The 15395-nt window shown below is 50.1% G+C and overlaps 2 protein-coding genes across 42 annotated transcripts in view; one reads left to right on the forward strand and one right to left on the reverse strand.

The window, feature by feature from the left end:
- Positions 1–15395, forward strand: part of BNIP3 (BCL2 interacting protein 3) — a 234144-nt gene that overhangs the window by 140217 nt on the left and 78532 nt on the right. The gene's annotated exons all lie outside the window — the stretch shown is intronic.
- Positions 284–15395, reverse strand: part of JAKMIP3 (Janus kinase and microtubule interacting protein 3) — a 76667-nt gene continuing 61555 nt past the window's right edge. For 11 of the 40 annotated variants that reach the window (XM_062635145.1, XM_062635146.1, XM_062635144.1 and 8 more), the window contains 4 exons: positions 14048–14251; positions 13637–13702; positions 12352–12424; positions 11289–11426 (listed from right to left, as the gene is read on the reverse strand). In XM_062635145.1, coding sequence (XP_062491129.1) covers positions 12374–12424; positions 13637–13702; positions 14048–14251 — 321 coding nt within the window. In that variant the 3' untranslated portion in view covers positions 11289–11426; positions 12352–12373. Of the gene's footprint in view, positions 2444–10253; positions 11427–12025; positions 12425–13636; positions 13703–14047; positions 14252–15395 lie in introns of those variants that run through there. The other 29 variants (XM_062635107.1, XM_062635142.1, XM_062635130.1 and 26 more) reach the window with 14 other exon arrangements.

A 15395-nucleotide genomic window follows, 5' to 3' on the forward strand; every position in this document is an offset into this window, starting at 1 on the left:
CCGCAGCCCGCCCGGCCCCTCCGTCCCCTGGGTCAGCTCCAGACGGGCTCAACCCACCCGCGGTCCAGCGCTGAGGGAGTGGGATGAGGGAACACCGGGCTTGGCGGGAGGCGGGTCCCATCCGTCCGCAAGGACGCGTTTATTCCTGTCTCAATCAGTCTTTAAGGTAAAACCTAAGAAATGGTTAAAAACTGGCAGTGTTATAAAAACCCATCAGCAAAGTGACTGTAACCAACCAAAGGGCTCCTTCTGGTAACCGAAGAAACAAACAATTCATCCAACCTGAAGGTTTAAAACAGCTCTTTTTATTAAAAGTTTACAATAATTTATGTATTTTACAAATGAATAGAAAGTCTCTTGATATATATCATATGAATCACGATACAAAAATATGTGTAAAATTCTGTAATCGATCACTCCAGCCCCGTCAGCTGCCTCAGCACTGAGCAGACACCACATACTTGGGATACAGAATCAGCCAGGTTGGAAAAGACCTTTAAGATCATCGGGTCCAACCGTCAGTGGATGTTAACATGGTTGTTGGGTCTTGTTGGGGAGCAGGAGCCTGGCAGCCGGCCTGGCCGGGGCGGGGGAATGTTTTCTCTGGTTTACAATTTGCATAAGTTTAGGACAGTTCCTGTCTCTAAAGAACGATCAGAGGTGCAGGGTTCAACACTTACTCACAACGCGGTTTCCTGAGGCTAAATTGAACCGGTCCCCACAGCAGCAGCACTGGGGATGTGGTGGGAGCCGGCACCGGGCCCCCCGCTGCATTTCCCCTTCAGGTCAGGAGTTGTGTTCACAAGCTGTGTAAGGCACTCGGGGATACACTGAAGGCTACAGATAGCACTGGAGCAGGGGACTTGAAATGATGCCACGGTCCTCCGACAGCTTGAATAGGAACAGGCCTGAACCACGTGCTGTGGTCCCAGGGGATGTCGGTCCATAGCTTGCCTGCGGGACCGGGCAGCCCATGTCCTCCCGCTTCCCTGCTCCTCCAGGAGCTCTGTGGGCCTGGGCTGGTCACGGACACACTCCTTCCTCACAGTCCTGAGGGGAGGTGGAGCGGTGGTGCTGTGCCGGCGACGCCCCGGGATGCGCTCGGTTTACTTGGCCTCCGTCTTGTTGCTCTGAAGGACACTGGAGAGCTTGCAAAGATGCTTATGGGGAGAACTGGAGCAGTTGGTAGCTCTGGACTTGCTGCTGCCTCCTCGCTGGCCTGAGGGTGGCTGCACACCCCTCCTCTCCCCGCTGTTTACCTGCACCGAGGGATGGGGGGCTGCAGGAAAGAGCCCCACATCAGGTAAACACCCACCTCTGGTGCTGTGGCTCTGGGACCTTGGTTTGGGAAAGACGCACAAGACCCAGTGCAAGAAAACACAAATGAGATGTGACACAGCCACAGCCACAGCTCATCCCAGGGGCCAAGGGGGGCCCCGTCTGCCGAGCAGCTCCAGCCGCGGTCACAGTCTCATTGTACAAACTCATCCTACAGAAGCCCAGCGGGAGCAAATGCAAAGTGACTGAAAACGGAGCAAAACCCCTATGCTGAAATTAAGGAGCACGTTTATGCACATTTCCTGTCTCTGCCTTTGTAAGGAACAGTTTTGGAAACATTCTTTGAGCCTCTGTTTTTCTTTCCTATATACACATTTTTTTACATATAAATATGAACATATACACAAGCACAACCCCTTATTTACACATGTCCTGTCCTGTGCAGGTAGCTTTTTAATCCAAAAAGGCATGGTTAAGAAAGTAACTATGGGAGAATGGAAGGGAACTCCTAGATGCCCATACACAATGTGTGACAGCATGGTCTGGGTGAAGGGGAATGAAATGGCCCCAAGCCACTTCCAAGCCCACTCGCTCCCCCGTTCCCCATCCCCATCCCTCCATCTGCCTGCAGCAGCTCCCATCCTGAGCTCTCTGGGGCTGACAGATGCCAGCCCAGAGCCTTCCTCTGGATTCCCAGTGAGAGGACAGTGATGCCTGAGGCTGCAGGGGTTCCCTCAGCTGCTGTCTGCAGGTCTTTCAATGAAGTATTTTAAGACATTAAATACTTAAGTAGACCCCAAAATGCACACGTTTTAAGCATGAGATGCAGAAGTAAACTGCAGCTCATCACATAATCCCGATACTGGTATTTATATCTGACAGAATTGGAATCTGTTAAATCACTTTTATAAAACAGCCATGTGCCAATATCAAAATCCATCACCTTTGGCTTAAAATGCTGTAATGTTTCAGTACAAACAGGTCGCTCCTCTGAGCACCTCATTTTCTTACGTGTTTGTAGTTCAGCTCCTTCAGCTCTTCACCCTGTCTGCTTTGAAATAATGATGGATGTACAAGACCTGGAGAGTTTGTGGAATTTCAGTATCGAGGGACTTTCTTCATAGCTTTGTAAACTCAACACAAGGTTTGGGAGGGGTGCAGGCACCTACAGGAGAAAGAAATACAAGGATCAACTACAGCTCTGTAACATGCAGGTTTTAGTCCCAGTGCTGAGTATCCATTCCATGGGGGTTGCTGTGTATGAGGCAGCTCAGCTAAGTCTACAGCTGCAGTAGACTTACCAGCTGCTGGGGTTTCTCTGAAAAGAAATAGATCAGTTATTGAATGTTAAATGCATATTTACTATAGGCTGCCCCATACATTACAGCATTATTCCTTCCACAGCAGTACTCCCCTAACAGTATTCACGTAACACTCAGGACATCGTGATGATAATGGACATCAGGGAGTTCAACCAGGCCAAGTGCAAGGTCCTGCCCCTGGGTTGGGGCAATCCCAGCATGAACACAGGCTGGGGGAGACTGGATGGAGCAGCCTGAGGAGAAGGACTGGGGGTGTTGGGTGAGGAGAAGCTCCCCATGACCCGGCTTCAGTGAGTGCTTGAGCCCAGAACTCCCCTAATGTCCCTATTGGAAGGTGTCCCTGTCCGTGGCAGGGGTTGGAACTGGAGGAGCTTTAAGGTCCCTTCCAACCCAAACCCGTGTGGGATTGCATGGTTCTATGGAATTTAAAACGTGCCCCATCCATCTTCATGCAGATTCTGAGGTGTCTTTCCTGAGCATCACTTGCAGGTTCCCCTTCAGAGCGTCCACAGGTGCAGGAGGATTCCCAGGATATGGGAATTACCGACTGAAGTGGATGACCCCGAAAGAGAGTGAGGGGACGAGGAGTGACTTGCAACATGCTGAGACGCGGCCACCTCTGCGCTGTGGCCAGGAACCAGCAATCAGACGATGTGTTTGCTGATCATCATTTACCAGGAGGTGCAGGCTCATTCTGCCATCGCAATGAAAGCCGAGCCAAGACCGGCTGCATTTCCAAGCTGGCAAAGGCTGCCTCATGAACCATGCCCTCTGAGCAGCAGTGAACCTCCCGCATTCCAAACCCAGGATTCCGTGGCCACCCCGCATGGGCACACATCTCTGTGTGTCACCAGGAGAGCGAGAGAGGCTGCATTCGGCTGCCAGGCACAGGGGAGGGCAAGGAGCCAGCGCAGCAGTGTGAGCTCCTTCGGGGATAGCTGGTCCTGCTGATCAGCCTCGGTATAACAGACAGAGGAAGGAGCTGTGCTGTGGAGAGGACAAGTTTATAACCCATGGAGCCAAATCCCACCTCCTCACTGAGGAGAGGCAGCAGAGAAGGATGTCCTGGGCTTGGGTGCAAATGGTGAAAAGGATGGACAGGGTGGAAAGGGTGAAAAGGATGGACAGGGTGGAAAGGGTGGAAAGGGTGGACAGGGTGGAAAGGGTATCTTCCTTCGGTCTGCCCTGTCCCCTCCTGTGCTCTGTGTGCTCTGTACTTGGGCCATTCTCCATCGTTTTCGGTTTCCCACTTTGCTACAAGACCAACACTGGAGGGAAGGGGAATTTTTAGGGCAAATACAGGACAAGCAGAATAGTTCAGCCAATGACTAGGAAGGGAGAGACCCCCATTCCCTATCCCTTCTCCTCAAACCTCACCCACAGGTCATGGACCCCCATCCCCTGCTCAGCCCCCTGCACTGTGCAGGTATGAATTAACCCCCTCCAGCCCTTCCACTGCCCAGCCTGTGGCTCCTGCAGCTCTCCTTTCCCTTCCCCAGCATCCTCAAGACAGAGATCATGCTGCTCCCATGGGGAAAACAAACCCTCCAGAATATTAATAGGCAATTCCTAAAAAGACACCGAACTTGGAGGAACTGAGAGTGAATCACAGTGGATGTTAAAGGTGCCACTTCACCAAGAAGGCAGCACCGGGCAGGGTGAGGAGTCACCACGAGTGTGCAGAGACAAAGGATGGTGCTGCACATTCAGTGCAGATCACATCCACTGCCACTGCACATGTCACTTCAGTGCTGCCCGGGCACTGCCTGCAGGGCTGGAGCTGGTTAATTTAACAGGAGCACAGTTATCCTCTCACCACGCCAGCAGCTGTTGGAGAGATTCATTTTGTTTCAGAAAGCTGTAAAAATGGGACAAAAGAAGCATTTAAAATGGTAATGGATGGAGCTGGAATATGCTGAGCATACACTGCTGGTGAAAACTGCAGCTTCACTGCAACACAGCAGTCCAGAGATGCAATTCATCAAAGATTATGGGTAACATTTCACGGGGAGAAGGAATTATTGCCTTCATTAGCTGCCTGTTATTATATGCACAGCCTCTTGCCAAGGCTGCAATGAAAGGATATCTCTATCTGTCTCTCTCTCTCTCTCTCTCTCTATCTCTGTATCTGTTTCCTTATTTCTAACTGGTACTAGGGAGATTTGCTGGGCCTATGTTTAAACCCACCACCTGAGCTGTAAATCCCATTCCGTGTGCCTGCGCCAGTCACGCGCCCCTGGTATGGAGTGAGGATGGGTTTGAATGAGGCCATGCCGGTGATGCTCAGCCATGGGCCATCTGCCTCATGGGCAGCACTGACCTGTGACAGCAGCATGAGTTACCATATGGCCGAGAGGGAAACCTGGATGTGCATCTCTTATAATTACTGGGAAGAATCTAAGGAATGTCCAGGGAACAACAAAAAAGCGACTAAACCAAGCACAAAGGCAGCACACCAACTACACGAATACTCGCACCAGCTTTCCCTGCATACGGTAAGCAGAGTTAAGAATCAGTTGAAACATGGGTGCAAGTTTAAATTGATTGAAAATGGCAAATGATATTTGCTTGAGCGCCCTAACACCGTGTGGTGAATGTCACCAGGAGGTGACCTGTGCTTCACTGCCTGCCCGCTGGGAATGGAGAGCTGGAATTCCATACTCATGTTGAGGAAAATGGGCCAGGCTTGGCCTCTCTGTATCTTCCCATCCTCCCCCACTAGATCCACAAGCATGGGTAAATTTATGGCCCACTTATAGAATCCCAGCCCGGTTTGTGTTGGAAGGGACCTCAAAGCTCCTCCAGCTCCAACCCCTGCCACAGGCAGGGACCCCTTCCACTAGAGCAGCTTGCTCCAAGCCCCTGTGTCCAACCTGGCCTTGAACACTGCCAGGGATGGGGCAGCCACAGCTTCTCTGGGCACCCTGTGCCAGCGCCTCAGCACCCTCACAGGGAAGAGCTTCTGCCTAAGAGCTCATCTCAGTCTCCCCTCGGGCAGGTTAAAGCCATTCCCCTGGGATTTGCCTTTCCCATCTCCTGCTAAAGACCACAGGAGGAGCTTGACGTAGATCCACCACGATCTTCTGCTGCAGGGCTCAATAGAGCTGGTCCTTTGATGCTTAGCAGCAGCATTTGAAAAGGGTAATTCCACTACAAATTAATTATTTGGGATAAAGTCTTTTGGGAATAAGCTGGATACTATTCATTCTCCACACACGCACACATATACACACACACATATATATATACACATTAATAGAAGTCTATAGCATTTTCCTGTCAGGCTGGATTCCCAAGCAGTGTGTAACAGAGAATGACAAGACGACTTATAATTAAAGCTATTTGACAGCTCCTTTGCCATCTGAAGAGCAGCACATGGCAGCTCGGCCTTGGCTCTTGTACTCCCACCAGATCGGGTTAAATTTATCTGTATTAATCACGCACTGCTTTTAGAATAGTGGCTGATTCTGCACTGCTTGTTTTGCCCTTTAGAAACCTTGTTTTCTGTAATTGCTGCTCTCACCCCTAATTATGGGGGTATTTCACTTGGGTAAAGAATGCTTATGAGTGAATTTGCAATACATTTACATTAGAATGGTTTATAAAAAGACAAACCTATCAGAAGGCAGTCATTATGGTATTGGAAAACATGGCGTGATAGCTATAAAATATGTGCACATGCTGTGTTGTAGATATGAGATGTCACTATTGGTTACATAGCCAGAAATGATAAATAGCAGCAATTTGCTTTCCAGTGAAAGAATTTAAAGTATTTCTCTTCTGTATCTGCAATAGTGAGGATTTAAAAGCTTTATCAGCACATGGCCCTCACAGAGATCTATGTGTAAGGTAGAGCGCTGTGTTTATGGCCGGGGTCCCTGATGCTGTTGGAGCTGGCAGGGCTGAAGATTTCCATTGGGAAATAGAGCCTTTAACTGAGAGCATCTCCAGGGGCTGCTTGGGATCAAGAATTTTGTATCTGGGGACTTCTGAAACCTGCAGACAAAGCCAGGTTGGACACAGGGGCTTGGAGCAAGCTGCTCTAGTGGAAGGGGTCCCTGCCCGCGGCAGGGGTTGGAGCTGGAGGAGCTTTGAGGTCCCTTCCAGCACAAACCAGGCTGGGATCCTGTGAATAACTGACACAGCTCTGAAAGACAGGAAAACAATAAACCCACTGCAGTCTGTCCAGAACCTGGCTGCTCACAAGCATCGTTTCTTGTTATAGGTCTCCAGGTCTCAGATAGGGATCAGCTGCAGCACTCTCACAGGACATTCAAAGGGGAGGGTTTCCAAGCTGGGGGCACCCAGTCAAGCTGTAAATGCGGATCTAATGTGGAAAACACAGGCTGACACCCAGACCGTGGCTCCGGCTGCTCCGGGGGGAAAGGCAGCCAAGGGCGAGCGGTCAGGGCCAGACGTCAGCCTCCATCACAGCCCTGATGAGGAGCCCTGGCTCCTGCAGGCTGATGCTGCTGCCTGATCCAACTGAAACACCCTGCTCCTGCCTACTGACCTTCCACAGCAGGTTTTAGGCAGCTTGGCTACAATTAACACCCTCAGAAACATGATAAACTCTACATACACAGCCTTTAGGATTCTATGGTCACTCTTCTCATATGAGAAGGTTGCTCTGATTTGATGATGTGTGAGTATTTTATAGCCCTCTTACCTTCATGGCCATGACAGCGCTGCTAACACAAGCTGGTATCTCCTTGACAGCCATTCTGACCCTCATTTCATCAATTTGCTGTGTCCCTCGGGTGTGTTCTTGTTTATAACAAGAAGGAAACTGGCCATTGGGGCAATCTCATCAGAAAAGCCATTGACAGAACAAAATCTCCTACATCTGCCTCTACACATCTGCAGAAGGCAATCACAGGTCTGAGCTGCTTGGTCACATTCTCCTTTCCTGGGGGAGGTTTATCTGGGGTTTCTGATGACCTGGAAGTGCTGGGCTGCATCTCCAGGTCTGGGGAGAACCCCCTGCAGTCCTGTGTCCAGCAGGGTTGGAACGGGATGATCTTTAAGGTCCCTTAAACCCAAATCATTCTATCATTCTGTGGTAGAGAGCATAAAGGAAAGGACTGTCCCAGGTACCTGCCCTTTCTTAGCTTGCCTAGGAAGGACAACGAGAAGATGCTGCTGTAATAAAGCAGGAAAACCTCAGCAGATCTGCTCAGTGCGTTCCTGTGGGATTCAGCCAACAGCAAGCAGCAGCCTCTTTACAACCCAAGACCTCTCCACAATGAAGGAGCTTCCCCAGACATGCCTGGAACCTTCCCTGTGCTGGAGCCATCCGTCAGCACCAGTGATGCTGTTCTTCCCGCCCCAGGACATCCAGCTCAGCTCAGCTCTAAATTCAGACTGACATTGTCAGTTCCACGCACCTCAGTCTGTACCAACCCCTGCAAGATTAAAGCAGAAATATTGGGAGCAAGACACCCAACGCTTTCATATAAATTGACAGTTACTAATCTGCTGGAAATCACTTCATTTTCACTGAGCCCAATTCTGCTCTTTGCGGAGATTAAGAACATTACACAAGATTTACAGTGTAGTGAAAATGAGCAGCCACGGAGTCCTGTCCTTTATATCCTCCTGGGAATGATGCTCCCTCAATTGCAGTCATCCTGATGGCTTGAATTTCCCCTGCTCAGTTCACTTTGAACCAAGACGTGTTGGGTCACCCTGCACAGCACAGACTTGCCAGTTAGTATTCTAAGCATGTAGCTCATTAGCCTGATCTCTGTATACTGCTGTGAGCAGAAGCATTTACAACCCCTTTCAAAATGCGTGAAGATATATATATATATGTATATATGCTCAAGGCCAGGTTGGACACAGGGGCTTGGAGCAAGCTGCTCTACTGGAAGGTGTCCCTGCCCATGGCAGAGGGTTGGAGCTGGGTGAGCTTTAAGGTTTCTCCCTGCCCAAACCACTCTGTGACTCTACATATACAGAAGGCGGCTGCTGGAGCATTTACAGGCAAATTTCAGCTGCAGTAACTCATCATCTCCCATGTGCATTGTTTCTGGCAAAGTGTGCTGCTGACCTTAAAAAAAACCCAACCTCTTCTGAAGTACTCCAGTAAAACAGGACCATTTGATCATGGAGCCAATAAACAGTGATCTAAAGAACAGTAATTCTCTCCGCACCAGACAGCCCCATGGACAGACCCAGCACGAGAGCAGAAGGGGGTGACCCACAGGACCTGGGGGGACACTTGCCAGGGGAATGCCACCTGCCCGCTGCACTCACACTGGTGATCCAGCGCCAAAGATCAGGATCTGAGCATTTGCCATTGGTATTTCCAATGGCTGCTGCAGTAGGAAATACTGCTCCATGGGAGCAGGCAAACACGGCAGCCCTCCTGACAGGAGCTTCTCTCCATCCTTCTGTTGCTGAAAAGAGGTACATAATCTTCTTTGAATAGTAACACTTCCAGTGTTTTAATTAAGATTGAAGGTTTAATTAAGGTTGTAATTATAGTACTGCTTTCTATTGCCAATAGGAAACATTTACAGTCACGAATCAAACTGGATCATCACCCCAATGCGATCTGTCTTCATGGAGGGAATATTTAAGGATTATTAGATTTAGATCAGATATTGGGAATTACGATTTTATATAAACCCCCAATGCTCAGTTAGATTTGACTAAACATACGCTTAGACACATGCTGCTAAAGTATACACACACTCATGAACAAGCTCATGCCTCAAGTACAGATTTTCCTTATGCAAAGCTGGGCTTCACGTTTCAGATGTTATTTCTTTCGAATCACGGTACTGTCAGTGTTGAAAGGGACCTCTGCACGCAGACCCAGTGTGACCGTTATCATATTGAGTTATAATAAATGTTTGAAATTTAACTGAGATAACTGGAAAAAAAGTGAAGATCAAGAAAAATGTCTCTCAGTTTAACTGACACCTTACTTATTTGGAAATACATAAGTGCTGCCTACCCCTGGGAGCCCCCAGTCTCCCATATGACTTGAGGACACACTAAAGTAACGAAGACAATGGCGTAAAGCAGTGTCCCAGAACTGCTGAAAACAGCACAACCCACCAAGCAGCAGCTCGGTGTCCTGAGCACACACTGGTTCCAGTCTCCTTTTTCCTTCCGTACAGTGGGTGCCCTGAACCCCCACCCAACGGGAGCACTGCACATTCCAGGAGGGCTGCTGTCCCCATGTTTTCCAGCCAAATAACTCATTACAGCATAAATTAGGAAAAGAAGGAAGTGGAATTGTGAAATAAATACTTTTCTGAATGCTGTTTGTCTTTCCAATCCAAAATGAAAAGTATTTCCATTTAAATGGACGTTTACATGGAAGCCATTAAAATGCCTGTTTCTAAAGCAGCAGGACTGCTCGCATAAATCCTACAGTGTGTTTCATTGCCTCCCTACTAACTCTTTGTGAAGTGTGACCAGGGGTCTAAACCCATGAAGGCAGCATTTGTGATTATATCATACTGAAATTCAACACCTAAATTACTGAAGTAAACCAGAGATAAAGAAATAACGTTTAGATAAAGACTAACGCTTCATCAGAAGACTCTTAACCTGAGCAAGAGGCTACCAGCCGTGTAAAGGAAGGTACATGGTGCCTATAAGCCTATAACACACAGGTTTGTTATCAGTCCATCCTACCTGTTGGGAGCTCTGGGTTTCCTTCCTGCCTCGTGCTTCCAAGGGCTGGGCAGTTCCTTCACCATCCTGTGCCTTGGGGAGCTTCGCTGCTCCGCATCCAGGGAACGCCGCAGAAGGGAGCTCGACCTTGGCCTTCCCCAGCAGCCCCAGGCTTGGGCACTCGGCCACGGTTCCCATGGGGCGGATCCCGCTGTGGGATTTCTCCTGGATTTCCCCTCCTTCACCTGTTTTTCCAGAGGGTCCGTTTCCCTTCCTGGCTCCTGCAGCAGCTGCCTGGCCTGGGGCTCTGTGGCACTTGCGCTCCCCAGCCTCACAGTGGTGATCTTCTGTTCCCTCTCGCTGCCTCCCCCAGCCCAGAGCGGGTGGGTCAGGGATCCTGTGGTTTACCTTCACCCTTGTCCAGGTCAAGCCTTTTGCTGGGACGATGTTAAGCCTCGTTAATCCCTCAGGGACAGCACATTATAATTTATTGTGCCATTTTTCATTGTGCCGTGGGCCATGGTCTACTGAAAACACAGCAGAATCCTGCAGCTGGATTTCCTGAACGCAGCTTCATGTTCTTCCCTAGACCTGGGCTTGCGGGATATACAGCAAACCATTGGACATACCCTGTGTTATGAAGGAATACCATGGAACGAAACACTTCATTTCCACTCGCGTTTCTCTTCTCATGAGTTACTCCTAAAATCTTCTTCCAAGCCAGACTCTGAACTAACTGAATAACAAATATAAACGCGTGACACATAAACCAGGACACGGTCACTTCTCCAGAGAAGCAATTTACTGCCTGCTCAGCAGGGAACCAAATGAATTCAGTTTATCTGAATCAGAATAGCGCTCCTTACGTAAAGCTGAGAGCTCCTCGAGCAGCAGAGCCAGCGCGTCCTCCGGCAGTCACTGAGGGGTTGGCTTTCTTTGGCGCTGTAGTTCTGGCTCTTCAGGATGCTCATTCAGAGATTCCAGTGGTGCAGACGTGCCCTGTGCAGAACTGGCCACGTACCCCGGTGCAGCTTCAGTCTGCAAGGCTCAGAGAGGCTGCACCTCCCACCGCCAGTAGCAAAAGAGGAGAGATGTTTGTGGGGTTTGGAGTGGCAAAGTCTCTCTTTCTGCCTTGGTAATCAATGCTGTCTTCCTGCTAGCAACAGCAGAAGTAATTGTAGCCTCCTCAGCAGGCTGAAACGAGACAAGATACACAAACATGGATCAAAGACCAGGACAGCTGGGCAAAAATGACACGCAGGAAATTTCTGTAAGGGTTATATTATGATTATCCTTTTGAATTGTACAATGGAATAGGTTGCACTGGAATAGGGTGCCCAGGGAGGTTGTGAATGCTCCATCCCTGGCAGTGTTCAAGGCCAGGTTGGATGAAGCCTTGGGTGCCATGGTTTAGTGTGAGGTGTCCCTGCCCATAGCAGGGGGGTTGGAACTGGATGATCTTAAGGTCCTTTCCAACCCTAACTATTCTATGGTTCTATGACTCTAACTGATAGCAAAGGGTCTGTGTTATTTTCTGTTGACATTGATGGCTAATGGGGAACATTCCCCTCAATGCCACCCATGATGTGGTGCCATCTCTGGAAGCACAAATGGATTGGCAATTTATCTCCTATTTACCTGGGGAAAAGGGATATTTAGGCAAGTCTAGGGCCCTACGGCATGATGCTTGGAGAAACATTTATAAGTGACACATTTTGCCCCCAAGTGTTCTGGTAGCTCAGCCTGAAGCAGGACAAGGTTCAGCCTGTGAGCCATGCAGGGAGAAGGGCAGCGAATTTCCATGGATTCCAGCAAGGATCAGCTGGAAAACCCCCTGATGTAGTCAGCAGAGGCTGGGGTTCACCCTGCTTTGCTAGAAGCTTCCTTGCTTTTCAGCCTGCTGGGTTTTAATCTCTCCCTGCCCTTCCTTCTGGAGAAGGGAATTCTGTTGGACAAGTTTTAGCTTGCGGGGCCCAGGTTTCACATCTTCTACAGGCCTTAGAGATTTCCATGTCGGGGCTATCTGGGCACCCAGAACCCCCAGTACTGCCAAAGCAGCCTGAGTAGCGACGGGAAGCTCTACAAGAAGAGGGCAGGCAGGAGGTGGTCCGAGGCTTACCTTCCGCACGTGGCCTGAAGGGCTATGACCAAAGAATGAAAGCTAAAGAGAAGAATAAAAACAAAAACAGAAACTGAAAAGGGGAGGGAAGAGAGGAGAAAATGGAAGAGAAGAAAGAGGTTAAGAGTTTACAGTGTGCTCAGCTGAGAAACAAGCTGTGCTTACAGAGCACAACACAACTCGGTTGAAATGAAGTGTGAAGTAAGCTCGAGCCCCCATGGCCCTCACCGTGATGAGAGGCATCCTCTGCCCCAGGCACAGAAACGGGGAGGAAGAGAATCAGCTGAATTCTTGTGATACCTCAAAACAACCCCAAGCCAACACTGCTAAGGCTCCTTCCGTCTGGTGTCAGGTGAGTGCCCAGCTCAGCCCTGCTGTACCTGAACAGGTTCTCCCATGGCAATTTCATGAGAAATAGATGGTTTCAGATGAGCATAATTTAAGGGTAAAATTTAACAGTTATGGCTTGACTGCAGAAAGCTCAATGACATTAATGATGGTGACAGTGACTGCTGTGGCTGCAGGTGAGGACAGAGAACCTGTTCAGTCTGGAGAAGAGAAGGCTCCTGAAGGGGAGACCTGAGAGCAGCTCCAGTGCCTGAAGGGGCTGCAGGAAAGCTGGAGAGGGGCTTGGGACAAGGGATGTAGGGACAGGCCAAGGGGAATGGCTTTAACCTGCCCGAGGGGAGACTGAGATGAGCTCTTAGGCAGAAGCTCTTCCCTGTGAGGGTGCTGAGGCGCTGGCACAGGGTGCCCAGAGAAGCTGTGGCTGCCCCATCCCTGGCAGTGTTCAAGGCCAGGTTGGACACAGGGGCTTGGAGCAAGCTGCTCCAGTGGAAGGGGTCCCTGCCCGTGGCAGGGGTTGGGGCTGGAGGAGCTTTAAGGTCCCTTCCAACACAAACCATTCTAGGACCATTCTATGGTTCTCCCTGGGGAAGCCCGGCCAGTGCAGCCACAAGTGCAATGCTGGGGATGGGAAGGAGATGTCCCAGGTCCTCCACCAGGACATGTGCTGGCCTCAGCCTCTGCTCTCTGGTGCTCCCCTCCCAGGGCAGCTGGACCCCACATCCCTGCTGTGTCCTGAAGGACAGCAGAAGGAAAGACTCAGTTTCAGCTGGTAACTTCTCCCTCTCAGGGGACTGATGCCAATGCGAGATGGTTTCCTGGTGCTCTCACATGAACTCACTGCACTGACACACACAAACAGAGACTGTTCCCTTAGCCAAGGTGAAGTTAGCAGATGGTCAGGTGCACATACAGGAACTGTTCGTCTGCATTACCTTACCTTTTCCTCTAACTCTTTTATTTGTCTTTTTTGGCCTTCAATTCTTTCTTCTAGCTCTTTAATTCTCTGTCAGATGTCAAATAAAGAAATATTTATTAACCAACCAAATACACACGTACCCAGAAGATGCATTAGTTTGGGAGATACAAATTGTATGTGCTGTGCTTCTAGAACACCAGATTGGGTTGTAAGCCGTAGATGAGTGTTCTGTGACTGTCACCACAAGTGGCACTTCAGGAAAACCAAAGTGCCCTGTTTGCAGGGATCAGATCCAAGGGAAAGCACAACCTGACCCAGGAGCAGCCATTTCTGGTACAGCTCTAAGGAGAGGCTGGTGCTCCCCAGCTCGTTACGTTCCACCTGAGGGACCATCCCACCCCAGGTCTCACCCCACCGGGCACCACTGCCTACCTGCTGTGCGTGCTGGATGAGCTCCATCCTTTCCCGCAGGATCTGGGCGTCCCTCTCCCGGAGCTCGCTCATCACCTGCCGCTTCCATTGCTCCACGGCGCTCTTCAGCTTCTCCTTCTCCTCTTCTGAAAGGAGTTCGGAGATTTTGGCTCCGGCTTCTTGCTGCAGGGCATCATAGAGCATGGCTTCTAATTCCAGAATTTGCTGATCAAAAACAACACGAGGCTGTGAGCTTCACCGCGCCTGGTTTTGTGAGGAGCTGAAAGCCCTGCCCTGGTAAGGGAACGGGAACGGTGCGGGGGCTGTGAGCTCAGCAGTGAGGAAAGCTCAGTACATGGGGGAAACACTTCAGGATGCTTTGATCCCGTGCTCTGAGCAGCACTGGACCTGGTTTGGCCCCTGCGCCCAGCCGAGTCTGCCTCTCCGCAAATGTGTGGGTGTCAGTGCCTCCTTTATGGAGATGGGAGATGGCCACAGGGAGGAAAGGCAAAAGAAAAGTAAAACAAGAAGGGAGAAGGGGAAAGAAAAAAGGGGAAAGGAGAAAAAAATCAAAAGGAAAAGGACAAGAGAAAAATCAAAAAGAGAAAAAAGGGGAAGGCAAAAGTGTAAAGGGGACACTTCCCTGGCAGTGTTCAAGGCCAGGTTGGACACAGGGGCTTGGAGCAAGCTGCTCTAGTGGAAGGGGTCCCTGCCCGTGACAGGGGTTGGAGCTGGAGGAGCTTTGAGATCCCTTCCAACCCAAACCATTCTGTGATTCCATGAAAATGGAAAAGGAACAATGGTTCTAAAGACTCATTTTGCGAGTTGCAGGTATTTAAACGCAGTGTTCAGTCTCTCAGTTTTCTGTTTGCAGCAGCAGAGGACAGGGCAGCAGCAGCTCCTGCCAGAAAGGAACAGCTCCCTGCTGTGTGCTTGCAGCAGCTGCTACCGATGAGCTTAAAGTGCCTGGTGTGAGTGTGTTTCCAGCCCTCCCTGGCAGAGCTGTCAGCTCTGAGAGCTTTATGCTCATGAAAAATGTATCTGGAAGCTGGGCTCTGCTCCTGCAGTCTCAGGCTGCAGCGATTTCACTGCCTCAGAAAATGCTGCTCACAGACAGATGTGCCCTCCAGATGTACCGAGACACACGAGTGTGTGGGAAGCAGGCTCGGAAGGTTTCCCCAGGTCACCAAGCCCAGCAGCCTCCTAGGGCAGGTGACCCAGACAATGCCTGCTGCCTCGGAGCCCAAGGTAGTCCTTCATGCAAGCCAAAAGCAAGCGGAAGTCTTTTTGATCAATACAGAGCAGGCCTGATGCAGAGCAAGAGACAAAGCAGCCCCTGACGGCCCCTCCGCACACCCTCCACAGAGCT

The sequence above is a fragment of the Pezoporus occidentalis genome, unplaced genomic scaffold (assembly GCF_034315485.1).
Source record: "Pezoporus occidentalis ecotype Australia unplaced genomic scaffold, CSIRO_AGI_Poc_V1 ctg45, whole genome shotgun sequence".
In the NCBI taxonomy this organism is placed as follows: domain Eukaryota; kingdom Metazoa; phylum Chordata; class Aves; order Psittaciformes; family Psittacidae; genus Pezoporus; species Pezoporus occidentalis.